At 48.4% G+C, this 16,884-nt stretch overlaps 1 protein-coding gene across 5 annotated transcripts in view; it reads right to left on the bottom strand.

The window, feature by feature from the left end:
* PSD2 (pleckstrin and Sec7 domain containing 2) overlaps window positions 1–16,884 on the bottom strand; it is an 86,820-nt gene that overhangs the window by 17,947 nt on the left and 51,989 nt on the right. For 3 of the 5 annotated variants that reach the window (XM_049829675.1, XM_049829674.1, XM_049829676.1), the window contains 5 exons: window positions 13,525–13,605; window positions 12,846–12,958; window positions 8,879–8,939; window positions 1,595–1,685; window positions 399–442 (listed from right to left, as the gene is read on the bottom strand). In XM_049829675.1, coding sequence (XP_049685632.1) covers window positions 399–442; window positions 1,595–1,685; window positions 8,879–8,939; window positions 12,846–12,958; window positions 13,525–13,605 — 390 coding nt within the window. The remainder of the gene's footprint in view (window positions 1–398; window positions 443–1,594; window positions 1,686–8,878; window positions 8,940–12,845; window positions 12,959–13,524; window positions 13,606–16,884) is intronic. The other 2 variants (XM_049829677.1, XM_049829679.1) reach the window with 2 other exon arrangements.

Here is a 16,884-nt window from a genome sequence, read left to right on the forward strand (position 1 = left end):
CTGAGTGATTCTCTGATACTACTCCCAGAACAAACTATGTGGAAGACATGGAAAGTCTCAGTGACCAAAATAATCCCAAATCTTGAGCTCCTTGTGCAAAGACCTCTGAAGCACCTGGAGTGGGACCAGCATTTTATAGGTGTAATAGTAAACAAAGAGGGTATTCCCTTCCTTTAGATCATGCCTGTGGACCCTGTGTCCACTGACTGCCACCAACCACCCCATCTGCTTTTGTGTCTAAGCCATAAATAAATCTAACTTGCCTACAGGAGGGACTTCACTGCTTAAGGGCTTGGCAGGAAATGTTCTGGGAGCTTCTGCGGCTAAAAAACATGACTCAAGACCTGTGAGCTACTTTGAAAGACACACTCTCTCTCAAATGCTTAATGTATACTTACATGGCCCACTCCAGCTTCTCATTCTTGATGGAGTTATATAGTGTCTGAAACAAGAACATGGTATTAGCTGTGTCTCTCATGGAAGACATGTCTGGGTGGTGGAGACCATCTCCTCCACACTCTGTCTTGTGTTCTTGAAGAGATACCTTCCTTGCTGAACTGTCCTGGAGAAGTATTCACCAATGAGACGGACAACTGGTGTCCTGCTCAACCCTTTTTTGTCTATGTGCCATGCTAGGTATTGGACTGGACATGTCAGCAGCAGAGGGATCTGGCAGCCAGCCTTGGTCAGGAGCCTGTATATGATATTTTTGACTAATTCTAGGTGCTGCAACTAGTCCTGAGTGAATCCTGGCCTACACAAAGATGATAGAAGACTCTGGGGTACACCAAGACACCTCCAGTGTCTTGACTAGGGGAAAAGAACAGTGGAGGCTTGAATGCTGCCCTGAGAAGCAGGGTAGGAATGAATGACCTTGGGGATCAACTTTTCCAGTTCCTCCTGTGCAAAATTCCAGTTTCTTCCCTGAGGCAGTGAGAAAGAAGCAGGAATGGGCTAGGAAAACAAAATGTGGAGGTGGCCCTGACCACACTGATGGGTGAGGTAGGGTGAGGTCTGCTGGGAGGTGGGGGTGTCGTCTAAAGCACGATGTGACACCCCTGATACGGCACTGGTCGTTTCAACCTCCTTCCATACAGCAAAATCCAGGTCAGATTGCTGGATCTGCAGCAGGGGCAGGCAACGGTGGTGGTGTTAAACCACGTGGAAGGAGAAAATACTTTGTGGTGTTCAACCAATATCCCATGGTACTGAACTAGTTGTGTTGGAGCACTGCATCTAATTACATGGAAGTAAAGGCAGATAAAAGTATCAGTGCCAGATGGTCATAACTGGGGGCAGGGGGTACCTTGTTCTGTACATTGTCTGCTGCATCACAGAGCTACCGTGGGGCAGAGGGACCCCTGGTATGCTCTGAGGGCAGATATGACACAAATCTGGATAAAACACCACCAGGGAACAGACCTCTGGTGGCTCACTGTGAGTTAGCAGAAGCTATCCATGTGGGTTACAAATCTTCTAATGAAACAATTGTGCACTGGAAAATGCTGATTCAAGGGCTCAGAGTGTCCCAGCAGGACTAGGTGGCACTACAATAATAATGACAGTATCTCACTATCTCTTTATATCACGTTACCTTCAGCAAATCCTTTGCAAAGTCCTTCCCATCGTTCAGGCCATCCAGGTTTGCTATGAACTGTTGACATGACATCTTTTTGCCAATATTCTGTAAGGCAAAGAAGCAGATCATTAAACTTCTGGAGAGTTTTGACTTTAATCAGAGTGTCTTTTAAAGAACAATTTTATATGTAGTGGTGAAGTCTGGGTTTGCACCAAGATCTCAAAGCTGAAAGGTCTTCTGCTCTGATTTTCTATTGTGCTTTTTTTGCTTTATTTGCTCTTGCCAGCACCCAAACCTTTCAGATGACCACTTTTTTAATGGTGGATAAACCACCTGAAAATAACCTCTCTAGCTCTTGCTCCAAACTTTCTAAGTGATCTCACCTCTAGTCTCCAGGTTGGTACTGGTACACAGTCTGTGTCTCAAAACCCGAGACAAGTACTCAGACTACCTTGAAATTGCAATGCTTGGATGTGTCTCCAAGCCTGCCGTGTGTGAAATTGTGTGAGTATGCAGTGTCAGCATCTGAAGACAGCCAGCATTAGGCAATTACTTGTCCTTCACAGAAACTGTTATTTTTGATTGCCATTATGAAAAGAGATGATTCTGCTACTGGTACTGTGTGGACTTGAGTACTGTGGCATGTGAGGGCAATACATGTACACTGGGAGAATCTCACAAGCTGGAACAATGCCAAGGTTCTAATGCCAAGACTATTTGGTGCTGATGCTGCCAGGTCAGCTGGCATCCCTGATATCAGTCTGTGGCATCTGTCTTCCCAAACCCTTTACCTCTCACCATAGCAGGTAAGTCACTCTCAGCCTGCAAGGGTTTAGGGGCTGGAGGCAGGCAGCCTTTTTTCAAGCCTCCCCCTGCAATCCTACCTCTCCAAAGGAGTGGAGCAGAGGTGTGGAGGAGTCAGTGAGAATTGTAGGGTTCAGAAGAAGGAGTCTGATACCACAAAGGAAAGATAGGTGTCTCCAGTGCCATGTCATATTGCAGCCTTCACACCCTGGAGTGAAGTCCCCAAGGACAGACCCTGTGGCGACACCACATGGAGCGGACAATGGAGTTAGTGAGAGGAGAGCACGAGCTGCCACCAGTGGTCCTAAAAATCCCAACAGCATCCTGACACTGGGTGGACTTTGTATCAAGGTATCAACAGGGTGGCCATCCAGGAGGACCTGGGAGGATGGCCAAGAACAGCAGAGCCAGGAGCCTGCTTAGGGACTCAGTGAGGAAGAAGGGCCTCACTGGGTCACTAGGAGGGGATGAAGCTGCAGCAGATGATATAGCAGGTGCCCTGCAGGGCAAGATGTGTCCTCTGTGCAAGAAAATAACCTCTTGAAAGAGACTGACACCAGAAACCCCTGCCCACAAACATGCACAACAGATGAACTGGAGGCTTCTCCCCAGGTGAAAGCATCAGCAAAGAATGAGGCCTTGGGATTAGCCCACAATGGCCCCACACACACCCACCATCTGTGTGTGCAGACATACTCTTTGGCTACACAGGGAGTCAGCGCTGCCTTTGAGCAGCTCTGTCTCATACTCTTAATTATGCCTCCTGTCAGTGCCACCTCCAGATGAGCTGGCACCCTTGAGAGATCAAGAAAAAGAAGAATAAAGCACTGTTACAAATCTGCAGCGCCTTGGGGAACAGTGCAGCACAACATGAGGCTCTCTGCTTTCTCACAGGGGAGACCCACAGCTGATGCCTGATAGCTAGAGGCTACTGCCAGCTAGTGCTCAGGGGGTACACTAGCTGCAGAAGAGCTGTGGGGAAACCTGCAGACAACCTAGGTTTTATCAGAAGGGAGAAGAGAGATTTGTGTACTTGCTGGCTGGTGAATTACAGCCAAAAAAAAAAAGCCAGCAGCACAAAGGCATGTGAATGGAGAAAGGAAGGGGGGTGAGAGAGTGCATTAAAAAATGCAGTAATGAACTTCCACAAGGGAGGGAGTTTGAAGGTGAGGTAACTGTGTTGCCTGAGACCTTGAGGCACCAAATTACTTTGCACAGAGAGAAGGTGACTACTTCTACCCCTGCCTTGAGGCAGGAAAGCAGAGTGCACAGCACAGGTCTTTCTGCCTGCAGAGATCTTGTTGCAGTGATCCAGCAATGAATGCAGAGGCCGACGCATTTTAGGAAGTGAGTGGATACAGTGAGATAAAGTGGCATAAGTTATCAGCCTTGCAGGCCCTTCTTTGGGTTTCTCACATATTGTGTCCAAGACATATATTAATCCCAGGGGATGGCTTTTTATTCTGTGATTGTCTCTTTCTCTTGTGCAAGAAGATCTCTGAGCTTGGAGACAGCAGCCACATTGTGGAAAAGCAGCTAATTGCTGAGCAACTGAGAAGGATGAAAACATACCCTTTCTTTGACAGCCAGAGGAGGTGATGAGAAAGCTCCAGCAAGGATGCTAATACTATGAATCAGCTTGTTGGACAAGACTGTTGAAGCACTGCAGAGTCGGGGCAGGATTCAGGCTGGCTGTCAGTAGGACTGAGCACAGCATGCTGGGGTGGCTCAGATGCAATACAACCTCAAGTCAACGATACCTTAACACTTCAGCTTGCTGCTTTGAGAAGTGGCCTGGAGCCAGCCACTCAAATACAAAGCCCTGCAAGTGCCTCCAAATCAACACCATCTGAACAGAGAAAACAAAAAACCACAGACTTCACAGCTTCACTTGATCAACACTTGAAAAGAAACAGTTCTGTGATCACAACTGCCTCATTATCAATGGCACCAGCACCAGGGACTGCCTGAGCTTTCACACGCTGCAACAGTATTTAGTAAGTATAGGGAATCCTAGGAACAACTCTGGAAATGGTCACAAAGAGGGCACAGTGGGGTGCCTTCTTATGCAGTAGGCCACCTTGCTGATTCAGCAAGATCATCACATGTGGACATAATCTTCACGTGAATGTGTCTGCACACCTCAAAGCTCAGTGTTCAGATGTTCTATATCCCTTGCTGAACTGGGACTGCTGGGCAGGGAGATGCATCTTCATTTCCGGCCAGCCACACAGATGGGGGCATTTTGATTTTTTGTGGTGCCATCAATCACTTACCAGCAATAGAACAAGAAGCGAGGCTGCTTCACAGCCACATGTAGCTACTATTCCTGATATGTCCCCCTGGCAGAAAAGAACTTCTTGCCATCTTTGCTTGCTCCAGGCCGTGCAGCAAAGCATGAGAAATCACTATCAGACAATCAGCATGGTGTGCTTGAATGGAGAGTGAGCAAGCAAACAGTGGATTAAATAGATGAGAAGGGATGGATAGTTAGATGAACGGGTAGAGACAGTATGGGTATGGATGGACAGAGGTGGGCGGCTGCAAACAGTGTATGAGAATGGAAAGATGCAGAGACAAGGTACACAATGGCGGTTAGAGTGCATAAGAAAAAATTAGGATGAGATTGATCTGATGAAGGGTAGACAGGGCTGATCCTGCCACCCCATTGTTTCAACCCAGTGTAACTAACTCCCCTGTTTACAGTTGGGTTCTTGCCTCCTCTGGGCCTCAGCCATCTGCTGCTGAGCTGACTCATCCAAGATGATCGCAGACCATCTCCTGAAGTGTCCAGGATGGCTCTATCCACCTCTAGAAGACTCTGGGCTGTAGCCTGGCATCCCTTGGCTGTTGCCAAGTTCCAGCCTTAGGAGGCTGGGCCAGTGAGTATGGAGCTGGGTGCTCAGTGGGAAAAGCAGGTGCCATGTGAAAGGCCCAAGAGGAGAAACAGTTCCTGGGGGCCAGATGCCATGAAGGGTGGCTATCTGGAGTGCTCTCCCCAGCAGTCTGTGAGCTGTTAAACCACTTGAGCTTCTGGGCTAGAGGACCCAGGCATCAAACATCTCAGCTGCAAAGTGGTGAGAGGAGTACATCTCCTGTGAGCTCCCTAACATGAGCCTCATGCACCTAGAAGGCCCTGCTTTTACTCAGGCTCTTTTGACCTCTCCTAAACACTCATCTTCAGGGGAAAAAACCCAAACAACTACATTTACGCCTCAGCATGAAGTGAGGGTCATTGGTCTGACTGGACCAAGGGATCTGGTAGTGGATGTGTTCTAGGCTGCAGAAACAAAATCACCCCACTGCAGGGAACAAACCTGCAAATTTTGGGTACCAATGACCCCTGGGCCACGCACAGCTGCTGTGGGCAGACTGGTGTCATTCTGCAGGTGACACCAGCAGCTGCTCGTACCTCAGAGCTCTTCTGCTCTCCCAGTGCTACTAACACAGCACTATTGCTAACACCAAACCATAAGCTTGGCTTAAGGAGAATATCACAGGGTTTGTAAGATTAATAGTGAGGGATATGTGGAGTTCGGAGCTGCCAGGGATCCCATTTGAAGCTTTGTTCAGTGGCCATGAGAGCTGCTGGCCTGCTTTTTGAACAAAAGCTAAAGCTTGTCACATTACAATGTGAGTCCAGAAGCTGGGCTTTGCTGAAGTACCAAAATGCACCATGAGTGCTGGTGATGCATAGATGTTGATTTCTCACTGTCCTTCCATGGCCAGCAGTTCTGAACAAGGAGGGATAACAGTGACAGTTGAAAAGGAGACATCCCAAAGCTTTGTCTCCAAGGAGCAGAGATGGAGCAGAAGAGTACTTACTTTGTCATAAGATCTCCTGGACCTCAAACAGCACCAGCAGAGCAAGGTAGAGAGTTGCAACAACCTGTTTTATACTACAAGGCTTGTAATGCCGGCTTTTAAACACCAACTCCAGGTGATTCTATGAAAATGGAGTGTCTCATTTTAAAGACAGTAAGTTTTCTAGACAGTTTGGAAACTGGGTCTGAGTGTACCTGTGGTAGAAAATCAACAGTACTAAGGCAAAACTCCAGTGTGGCCAGGTGCAAATCTCATGTTTTAAAGCCAGTCTCATTACTTTTAACCCTGGACTCAGTATATGTGATGGTCATTGCTGGAATGGTGAACTAGCCCATTCTAGACACACTGCTGTAGGGAACTGCCCCTTTACAGAGACACATCAACCATCTTTTCCTAACCAAAGGAATTTCCCACTCAATGGCAATGCACAGTAAAACACTGAAACACACACACAATATTAAAAAAGGAAATAAAATAACAAGTGATATGCAATATCGTGACAGCATCTTTAACAAAAAGGGGTGAGGGATCAAGTCACACAATCCCAGGTACGCTGCAGTTTATGGAGGTTTCTTTACACAAGGAGAATTTCATGTGATGCATATCAGCTGCCAATGGGTTGCTAAGTAGTGAAGGGCACCGCACAACCACTTAGGAATCCAGACAAACAAAAATCCTTATTTTTTTTTAACACAGAAAAAACAAGTCAAAAGCCAGTGCTTTAAAGCAAAACACTAGAATGACTGCACTTACCACCTGGTAAAGGGTTAAAGAGCAGAAAGAGAGGTTCCAGGAGCAGAAGGAAATAAAAAAAAAAAAAAGGAGGAGAAGGAGAAGAAGAAATTAATGTTACACATGTGGAAAAATAAAGAGAAGATTTTTCAAAGAAAAGCTTGGGCATTTCTACACCTGGTCAAAAGAAAGCTATTATTTCTTTGCCTAGATAGCATGAGATCATTTTTTCTTATCAAGCTTCTTAGCCAGCTTGTCAATGAAAAATAGAAATGGTGAGGTTTAGGGGTTTTTTTGGCCTTTTCAATAATTTTTATCTTCCCAGAGACATATTTAGGATTTTTTTTAAATTAAAGAAACCTAGACAAAATAGTAAGATTACTTTGGAGTGAAGTTGCATAGTTTGCCTTCTGCCATAATGCTGCTTTTGCTGTTGCAGGAAATGCTTTGATGAAAATATTTCCTTGGCTCCAACCATTTCGGTGGAAGGATGAATGCTTTGTGAGACCCTCCCAGAAGCCAGCCCCATTGCTATCCCACCGCGTGCAGAGACACTTTGCCTAGACATGTTACTGGCAGCCATGTGGGTGGGAATGGACCCAGTGGCCAGTGTAACACTGGTCACAGGCTGCCTGTTCCTCAAAGGATGAGGCCATGGCAGCTGTAGCCAGCTTGGTGCAGGCTACAGCACATGTCCGGAAAGGATGGTCTTGCAGAGACCAGTAATTCCCTTCACTGACTGCTGTGTTCAAACCTTGCCAGTCATGAAGGCAGTATCTGTGCCCTAATGATGGGGACGGTCTCCCAGGAGGACTGTCAGGATTGCACCAGTGAAGCTGGTGGCCTTTGCATCTTTGCTGTCAAAAGTGAAGAGCACTCATGTAATGTCCTCTTCCCACCCCCACAGAAAAAGGCTCCTTTCAAAGGTGATTATAAACCAGTATGCCAAAAAAGAGCTAGGTTATGGCCTACTGTCCTCTCATTAACAGGCTAATGAAGAGAAAATCAGGGCAAGCCTCTGCAGATGCACAACGAATTGATACCAGCTGGAGGCAGAAGAGAACTCCGATCATACAGCTTGGAAATCACGGGCTTGTGGGGCAGAAAAAGGGTGTGTAGGTTTCACATGCACAGGCTGCTATAACAAGCCATACCCCCATACCCTCTCCCAGATGTATGCTATAACAGGGGTCTCCAAGGGTGCACAGTGTCCCAGTGCTGGCCCCTATGGCCAGTCCCATCTCCCCTCTGCAGTTATTTTCCCTCCCACTCTGCTCTGCCCTGTACACTTTTAGGAACAAATCCAACTTATGCTGCCTGAAAGAGCCTCTAAAAGGTGGTGATAGATCTTCTTACAGCCTCTGCTTGTTTTCCAACCACACCTTTGGGCACTGAGCTCTGCTCACCCAGCTCTTTGTCCAGAGGCCTCTCTGATATGAAACTCTCTAGTGGCTTTCTGTTACACCTTGAGGAAAAAGAACAGCTGTTCATGTTTTGGGAAAGAAAGATCAAATCTAGACCTGCATGAAAGTACTGACTCCCTTGCAGCAGTTTTTGGGATGAGAGAAGCCTCAGGTGTCTGCACCGCAAGAAATAGCAACACAATTGCTGCTGCTGTTTGCCAGCCCCACAGAGACTGGCGATGAAGACCTGGGACAGGGCTGATGCATGCAACTGGTCCTGGGAAGAAAGCTGCATTGCCTGTGCCTGTACAAGATAACTGATGTCAGCAGGAGATATGCCTTTGGCTTGAGTGTGGGAGTGAGACACTAAGAGGACTGTCCCCAGGTCTGGGCCTGGCACCCAAAATTCCCCCTGGAGCTGGTCAGAGTACTGTCTGCCATCCTAGCTCAATTTTCCAGCAACACATCCCGCATAAGGGGACAGACCTCTATACTGGGAAGGAAAAAAGGAAGGATGCCTCTCCAAGTACTACTTACATGGCCGTGAAGGTCTGTGTTTAGCAGCATCAGGGCGCAGGTGAGCGTATGAATCCCATCTGAAACACACAAGTTGGATGGATATGATTACTCCCCTTCCCATGCAGTTTTGGTGTTTGCTGTCTTGGCAGCCCACCCATTGCAAAACCCAGGCTAGTTGCTATGTCTGAGGACCTTAAAGAATACCTGTCTCCTTCAACTTCATAAGATAGTTTTAAAAAAAAGATATCCTCTTTTCTGTCAAACTTTATCTTTTTCTGAAAAGATCACCAGGAAATTGACTTTAAAGCAGTTTTGTCAATGGCTTTCTAGAGACCAGACTTTCTGCTGAGTCTTCCTCCGTATCTGTTTTGTGCCAATGCCGTTGTAGAATGGGGCAGAGACCCTGGCAAACAGAGCTAGTTTGCCCCTAGTTGATCACAGTCACCTCAGGGGTTTGTCCTGAGGTCTTTAGCCATCATTCCCAGGCAGCCTGTAAGCTTGAGTTGTTCAACAAATACTACTAAAAATTAGTGCAGCGTTTTTGGCTTTTTGACTTAACAAAACTCACATGAAGTTTTCCTTCCATTTGAGACAGTACAGCACCCTCTTCTTTACCATGTATCCTGGTGGCTTGCTGTTATTTCAAAACCATGCTGTATCCTGAAACTGTTCAAGCTCAAGAGACCCGCTGCCACATACCACCTCACAACAGTGAGATGTAAATGCAGTCTGGCACATCAACTGGTCCTTGCCAAGGACCTCACAAAAGGGCTAGAGAGCACCAGGGAGGAGGCAGGGTCAGAAATACTACAGCCTTGGTCTTTGGCCCTGCTCTTGGCATGAGTTTGTGTGCTCACAGAGATGGGCTGCTCCACAGACCAAGTAAGACATGACATGATGCTCCTGGCTTATTTCCCTTGTGCACCCTGCTCTATGAATTGGTGCCCTAAGGTCAGGCTGTGACTTACCCCAGGCCTGGCTGGGGAAGTGGCACTGGCCTTTTCTTGTGTGGGTAGATGTGCAGCCACAGAGAGCCAGACGTGGCCTGTCCCCATCCCAGGCTGCCACTAAACAAAGGCACCATTTGTGTGGAATAGTGATGAGACCTGAACACCCCATGCTCAAGGCCAAGCTCTAAACACTGCCAGATAAAGGCAGTCAAACACACAAGCCCAGGATGAAGGCAACTCAGCACATGAGCTTATCCCTTTCCTGGAAGAACCATGGTCTGAGGAAGGAAGGGTTTCTCATGGGAACATCACGTATTTCTCTATGAGGGCTGACAGTTCTGGGGACATAGTGTGATGGACATCCCCCTTCAAGAGAGAATCACTTCCTAAGAAAGATGCTTCCTTCACTTTCACAAGAAGCAGCTTTGGGCTTAGGACAACATGCCTTCCCAGTGTGTATTTTTGAGTTTCTGTGGGAGGTTCTGGGCTGACATCTTCACCTGGCCCTACTGTATCACTTTGGTCAGGTAAATCATGTTCCACATGGCCCCAAGGTGGAGCTGGTGTCCCAAAACTTGCTATTCTCTCCCTGTTGCTTAGCTCAGTTGCATTCACTTTTTCTCTCTGCTCACACGGTGTCACAACACAACTATATTGTTCTTCTATGCCTGGGCTTCTTCAGTACAGGAAAGCACTAATAATGTGTCCAGGACACCACTCTCTGGGAGAAAAAACCAACCACCTCACTCAGTGGTCAGCAAATCAGAGCTCCTGCCACCCTCATTTGCAGCATCCCATCATGCAAGTGAAGTGACTCTCAGTGTTGCAACAGCCATGTCTCCATCAGTGGAGGAGCTATTGAATCAGCATGTACTAACGCGCTGAAATGTCTTAGCGGGCTGTAAGACCTTCTCAGCTGCCTGATCATCTCCAGACAAAACTGCCTTGACTCTATCATGCCTCTATGCCAATAGACCATCACAGCCAGAGGTGTTTCTTTAGAAATCTAGATAATACACAGTGGCTCAGATTTCATCTTGGTGGAACATCCTTTGTGAGTTTAGGCTGGATGCAACAAGAAAGAACTGCTTCCTGAAGAAAAAGCTTGCAATAACTTTCTCAAATTACCATGTACCTAGTGCATGCTTTTGAAGTATCTGCAAAAGATGTGACCTGAAGGAGCCACTTTTCTTCCCTCCATTGCATCAGCTTCAAGTGGTACTTGGATTACAATTGTATTTTTCAAGCCTCATTCAATTCCAGTACTGAGCACAGCTCTGTCCTGCTTGGGACTCATTCAGTTTATATTTGGACTGCAGAAAGTGGTCCTGCCCAGCCTTGTGAAATGTGCTGCCACCATCACAGGCAATGCTGTGGCCCTAAATGTTAATGAATAGGTCATGACAGCAGCAGCAGCAGTAATATGTTTCAGATCCCATTTTCCTTATTCTTAATAGTTTTGTACTGTTTAGGAGTATAATATTTTCAAAACAGGTCCTACTGGCAGCATTGACATCTCCACTGAGGGCCATGCAGTTATGGAAGAGTTTAACTTTCTGGCTTCATTCGTGTTTGCATTAGCAGGCACCTTTCTTGCAGAGTGTTCAGAACTGGGATCTAATTTCTCTTCTGAACAGTTGCCGTAGCATGGCTCCATCAGCAGCTTTGTAACCCACGTTGCCACACAGCAAAGCTTGTGTTTTGTTGGACTAGTTACTGCCCTTGTGCTGAAGGGTGTGGGGCTGGAGTCAGAGGTCTGACCCCCTGTGCTCCAGCTCAGCCTGTGCTCAAGTTGGTGTGTGCATACATCCACCCCCCCACAGTGGGTGGTAGGCACCTGGGGACCAGAAGGGGAGAAAGGGACCCAAGGCCCTTGTCTGTAGGGGTGGGAGATGGATGCAGTAGAATTGGGGATCACTTCCAGGGGGAAGTGTTGAAGAGGGGTCAGGACTTGGTATTTAGGATATTTCAGCTGGGGACTGCTGCTGAAAATTCAGCCTGCAGCTTAATGTCTTCATGTGAAAGACCCTTCCCAGGGAAGGTTGTCTTTGGATCAGTGGGTGAGAACATCATACAAACAAAGGGAAATGAAACCTAAACGTATGTTTTATTGGGATACCACTGATAAAAGAAAAGAGGTCATTCTGTTCTGAGAACAGTGTGTGCCCAGTTAGCTTGGCAGAGGGACTGGAAGGTTCATGTAACACTAGGTACTGCTGCTCTTTGGGAAGCCTGCAAGATGGGGACAAGCAGGAGCTCTCAAGCACAACTGGCATACTGCATGCAGAAGGGGGTGGAGGAATAACTGGCACTGCCATGGTGCCAGCTGAGAGCAGGTCAGCAGACTGATTTCCACCCAAAGGGGCATTTCCAGATGCCTGTAAGCAGGCATGTAGAGGCATTCATGTAAGTGCGAACGTGGGCACGCTCATGTCTGGATGTGTGCGTATGCACACATGTACCAGGAATGACCTCTCCCATTTAAAACTATAAAACTAGAAACTATATCTAACAAAAAAAAAAAAAAAAAAGGGGGGGGGGGGGGGGGAGCCTGAAAGTAGCTAACAAAATCTGCAACTTAAGTGAGCCCAGAATTTTACCCAGCTGTGCTTTTTTTCTGCTGCAGATGCAACGAATTGTTCTGCAATGAACAATGCAATGAACACAACTCCTGTGCATGGCAAGGCAATAGCATTCCTCCATCTGCACGGAAATGTATTCTTCCATTCAATGGACAAGGTCTTGGGCTGAGCTAGCACCAGCCACTCATTTGCCCACTGTCAGCAACCACTTTGCAAGCTACAACTGCTGTAATTTGCTTGAGAACCATTCACCACCTGTGTCCCCAGTCCCTGCTAGGGCAAGGATAATCAGCAGGGCAGCATCCCTAAGAAAGGGAGAAGCTCAGCCTTGCCTGCCCAGCGGGTGCTATTCAGGCCCGGCTGTGGATGGTTGGTTTTACACTCAGGCTCTGTGACACACATGCACTGTGAGTGCACAATGGACACTAGAGCCAGGGAAAGCAAGCGGTACCTTCGGACGTGCTCTCTTCTGGGTTGCACTGGCAGTATCGCCGGGAGAAATGAATCAGCACCCGCTCCCGCTCCTGCGTCTCTCCCATCAGAGGGAATGCTTTCAAAAATGTCCTGCAAAGAGAAAGTGATACTTAAAGATGTCATGGATCAATCTGCTGGGCAGCATCCATGCTAAGGAGGGAGATGGAAAGGGGGTCCTCAGAGCAGCTAGGAAGGCCTTTGTCCTCCCCCCAGCCTGTGCACCCCTGGGCCCCTGCAGGTGCAATGCAAAGGGTGTCTATGGAGCCAGCTCTGAGCTGTGTGGGGAAACATGCTGTCAGCTGAGATCTGACCCACCTCTGGCTTGATGGCACCAGGATGGGTTGTCCATCCCAAGGGAAGAAGTTGCTCCCACTTGCTCTGAATTTGTATGGGATGGGATTCCTGGAAAAGCTGCTCTCCACCATGGGGAAGCAGGTTGTGGGCTCTCCTGTTGAAGCCCACTTTTGGTGGCAGTACCTTGTGCCAAACATGACACCAAAGCAAAGATTAAATGACAACCTGGAGCTCCCCCCAGTCCCTGCTCCTATCACACGGACAGCTTCCCATGGCATCCGGAAGTCTGGAGGAGAAACCCACCGCGCTGCTCCGCTCTGTTCAGCCCAGGCCCTACGCGGGAGTGCCAGAGACCAGCTCACCTGAGTGCTTTGTCAAGGGTCAGGCCAGTGAAGTCAAAGAAGCTGAGATACTCCTCTGCTACCAACTTGCTAAATTCGTTACTGTAATTAAAGAGGGAGTAGTCAGCCCTTTAATCAGGGAAGAAGACACTGTCTACAAGAGGAACAGTAGACTGCTGCCTCCTGGCCAGCCCAACTCCCAGCAAGACACTGCAGACGTAACCCCAGACCCAAGGGGACTTAATCCTAACTTGAAATGCTGCTGGACAAACCTCCAAAGGGCCCTAACATGCCCACAGCCTAGCACTGCAGCTGCCAGCCCTAGACACCTGAGAGAGATGCCTGCCCCCACTGAATCCCTCTGCTGTGCTGCTGGCCAGGGAAAGCCTCCTCCCAAAACAGCCAGAAGAAGGAGGCCATAAGGATGTCCTGTGCTCATCCAGCACCCTCTCTCTTACCTATTCCTCTCCCATTGCTGGACGTGTCCCCTCCTCCTACTGCAATATTCCTGCTCTCCACTCCAGGTTGGCTCCCATACCACCCTCTCACCACAGCACCTTGCTCACGTCAGAGGGATGCCACTGGGAACTGGAGCAGGAGAGCTCAGAGGAGCTTTTGGCCCTGCTCATCCCTGAATGCTTCTCCAGAAACCATTCCCCTGCCACGTTTTTGAAGAACACTTGCAGACATGTTCCTTTAAAGCCAGAATGGGCGCTGTTAAGTTCCTCTATCTATACAAATCAGGTAGTGGAAGTCCAAGAGTAATCAATGAATGCTGGCAAGAAATGGGAGATGATCTCAATATGCTCAGCCTTTGCCATATACAATTCCTTTCTTTTCCTTCTCCCCACAAAATGAAAAGCATATTGCTAAGCATTGCACATCCAGTTTCATGCCGGGACATGTTACAAGCACAACTCATTGTCTTTCCTACAGCATTGTTTCATCTTCTGCTGTGAGGTGGATTCTGTAAAGCCTCTGGCATGGATGCTGTCCAGAAGCACAACACACATCAGGATCAGGCAGAGCAGCATGACAGCTCCAGGGAAGAGGTCCAGGCTGAGTTTTGAGGGGCAGGACATAAGTATTGGTGCTGGAGTTTGTGCAGGAGACTGTTTCAAAGCCACATGAAGCCACAAGGCCTCACACTCATAAAACAATCTTATCATCTGGGATTGCTAGCTCTGATACAGACCATGTCCTCATGGGCCCATGGCCCCCCAGGTTAGTCTGTCTGAAGCAGTGCCACAATAACTGGAATGCAGATTGCTGACAGCTTCCCAGGGAGACTTCTCCATTTGTCCTGGAACTTCACAGCAAGGTGATATGAGATGCAGAAGATGACCACATGTTTGTGAAAGGAGATGTCACCACATCTTCACCCCTGTGCCAAAGAACAAGCAGAACCAAGCAAGCCCCAGGCCTCCTCTGGGATCCTCTCAGCTCTAAGTCTGCAGAAGACCTCATGCATTGCCCATGCCAGTGCTGGGAATTAGCCAGCACTCTCCCTTCCACAGGTCAGGTCCTACCTCATAGGTGCAGATGTAGCCTCTCAGAAGAAAAGGTCTGATTCCTTCTGTCTGAGCACCTGTTTACCAGGTGTCCTGGGAACCTGCTTGGGCTCTGGGCACACAGCAACAACTGCCATGTACTGGAGCACTACAGCAATCAACAGGGGAGAACAGTGTCTGACTCCCCACATTTAACCTCAAGCTGGGCTTGAAGAACTGTCCTTCCCCAAGGCTCCCTAAATCCAAAGGACTTGGCATGTCTATAACCCAGCACAAATCTTGGGTGGACTGAATTGTTCTTGTGATGTCTCCATGGCCTACACTGGGAGCTACACCCTAATTTACATTCCTAACTAGATCTATAGTCAGGCAGGATAAAGGTGGGTGGGAGCTCCCCTTCACCTCGCTCTCCCATCAGGGCAGCCCTGAAAGGCAGGCAGGCCTTGCTGCCTGTCCCTCAGCTCACTGGGTCTTGCTGAAGGCCAGGAGTCCATAGGGAATTAGCGACCCCCAGGACAAGTTGTCTGTACCAGCTGTTGTGCTGCCAACAGTCCCCAGCCTGGATGCCCATCACACCTTCCTGTGTGCCTCATTTGGTCCCTCTCTGCTTGGAAAAGGTCCAGGCAGGGACTGCCAGCTCTGCCGAGGGAACCAGACAGTGTTGCAGGACACCTGAAGGCAGCTGGCCCCCAGGAAGCAACAAACTCCTATGTCTAGCCAGGGGCTTAGTGACATTGATGGGACCCTTCTCTCTGAGCTCCAGAGCCAGTGAACATGCCCCAGGCACACCTGGGACACAGAACTCCAACACCGGCCAGGGCAAGATCATGGCCTACACTAAGGTGGACTTAGGTGTTTGCTCTGGTTTTCTCATTCAAGAATTGGCCTCCTCTCTCTCTGTGCCAGTCCCAGCACCTCCTGCAGGAACAGGTGACAATTCCACCATGCAGCTCAAACATGACAGAGACATCCGCACAAGAACAACAAGGTATTTCCCATGGGGACATGTCTGGCATCCTCTGGCTGGTGGCCTTGCCACACAGCCAGCCTCCTCAGACCTTCTTTCATCCTACACCCCAGCTTGACACTTCCTCCCTCTGCCTGGTTTGGGAAGGTCCAGGCACCAAGAATGCTTAGTGACCTGCTGGGTCACAAGCCACCCTGGGGGTAACACAAAAGCCCTGGCCTTTTCGCTCAGTTTCATTCCTGCATGGCTGGACGTGGACAGATATGTGTTGTTTTACAGCCTGAATCACACTGTCCTACAGAACCAAGCCTGTATTGTCCAGGATACTTTTTGCACCACAGTCACCTGGGTGAAAAAAGATTGTCCTTAAGAAGTTTGGCTAAAGAAAATTCACCTAATCTCCAGGGGAGGAAAATAGGCTGTGTGCCCATGTCATACTGCCCATGGGACTCTGACAGACCCCCCAGTTCCCAGTGCACTGCGGTGCTGAAGCTGTGCTCTGTTCCCTGCTCCGTTGCTGCCTGCGTGGTTTTGTAAGCACAGTGGAATCTTGGGAAATCCTGCAAGGAAGCGCCCAGCACTACCATCTTCATGGTCTGGCAGCTGAGACAGTTTAACCTCCAGCCAGCAAGAGACGTGCGACGATGGGTAGTGACGGAGCTGAGACAATGCCACAGACCAGTCCAGGAACAAGAATCTTCCATGGAGAGTTCAGTTGTCAAAACACATGCTCTTCAGAGAGACAAAGGTAATTTCTGGATTTGAGGTTAATTTCACAGAATTGTGTCAGCTGGAAAGAAAGTATTTGGAGATATCCAACCTGCATTTCCTTGTTCATCAAGTCTTTTCTACTTGTCCTGGTTTCAGTTGGGACAGAGTTAATTTTCTTCTTAGTAGCTGGTA

Source organism: Accipiter gentilis, chromosome 26 (assembly GCF_929443795.1).
Source record: "Accipiter gentilis chromosome 26, bAccGen1.1, whole genome shotgun sequence".
NCBI classification, from domain to species: domain Eukaryota; kingdom Metazoa; phylum Chordata; class Aves; order Accipitriformes; family Accipitridae; genus Astur; species Astur gentilis.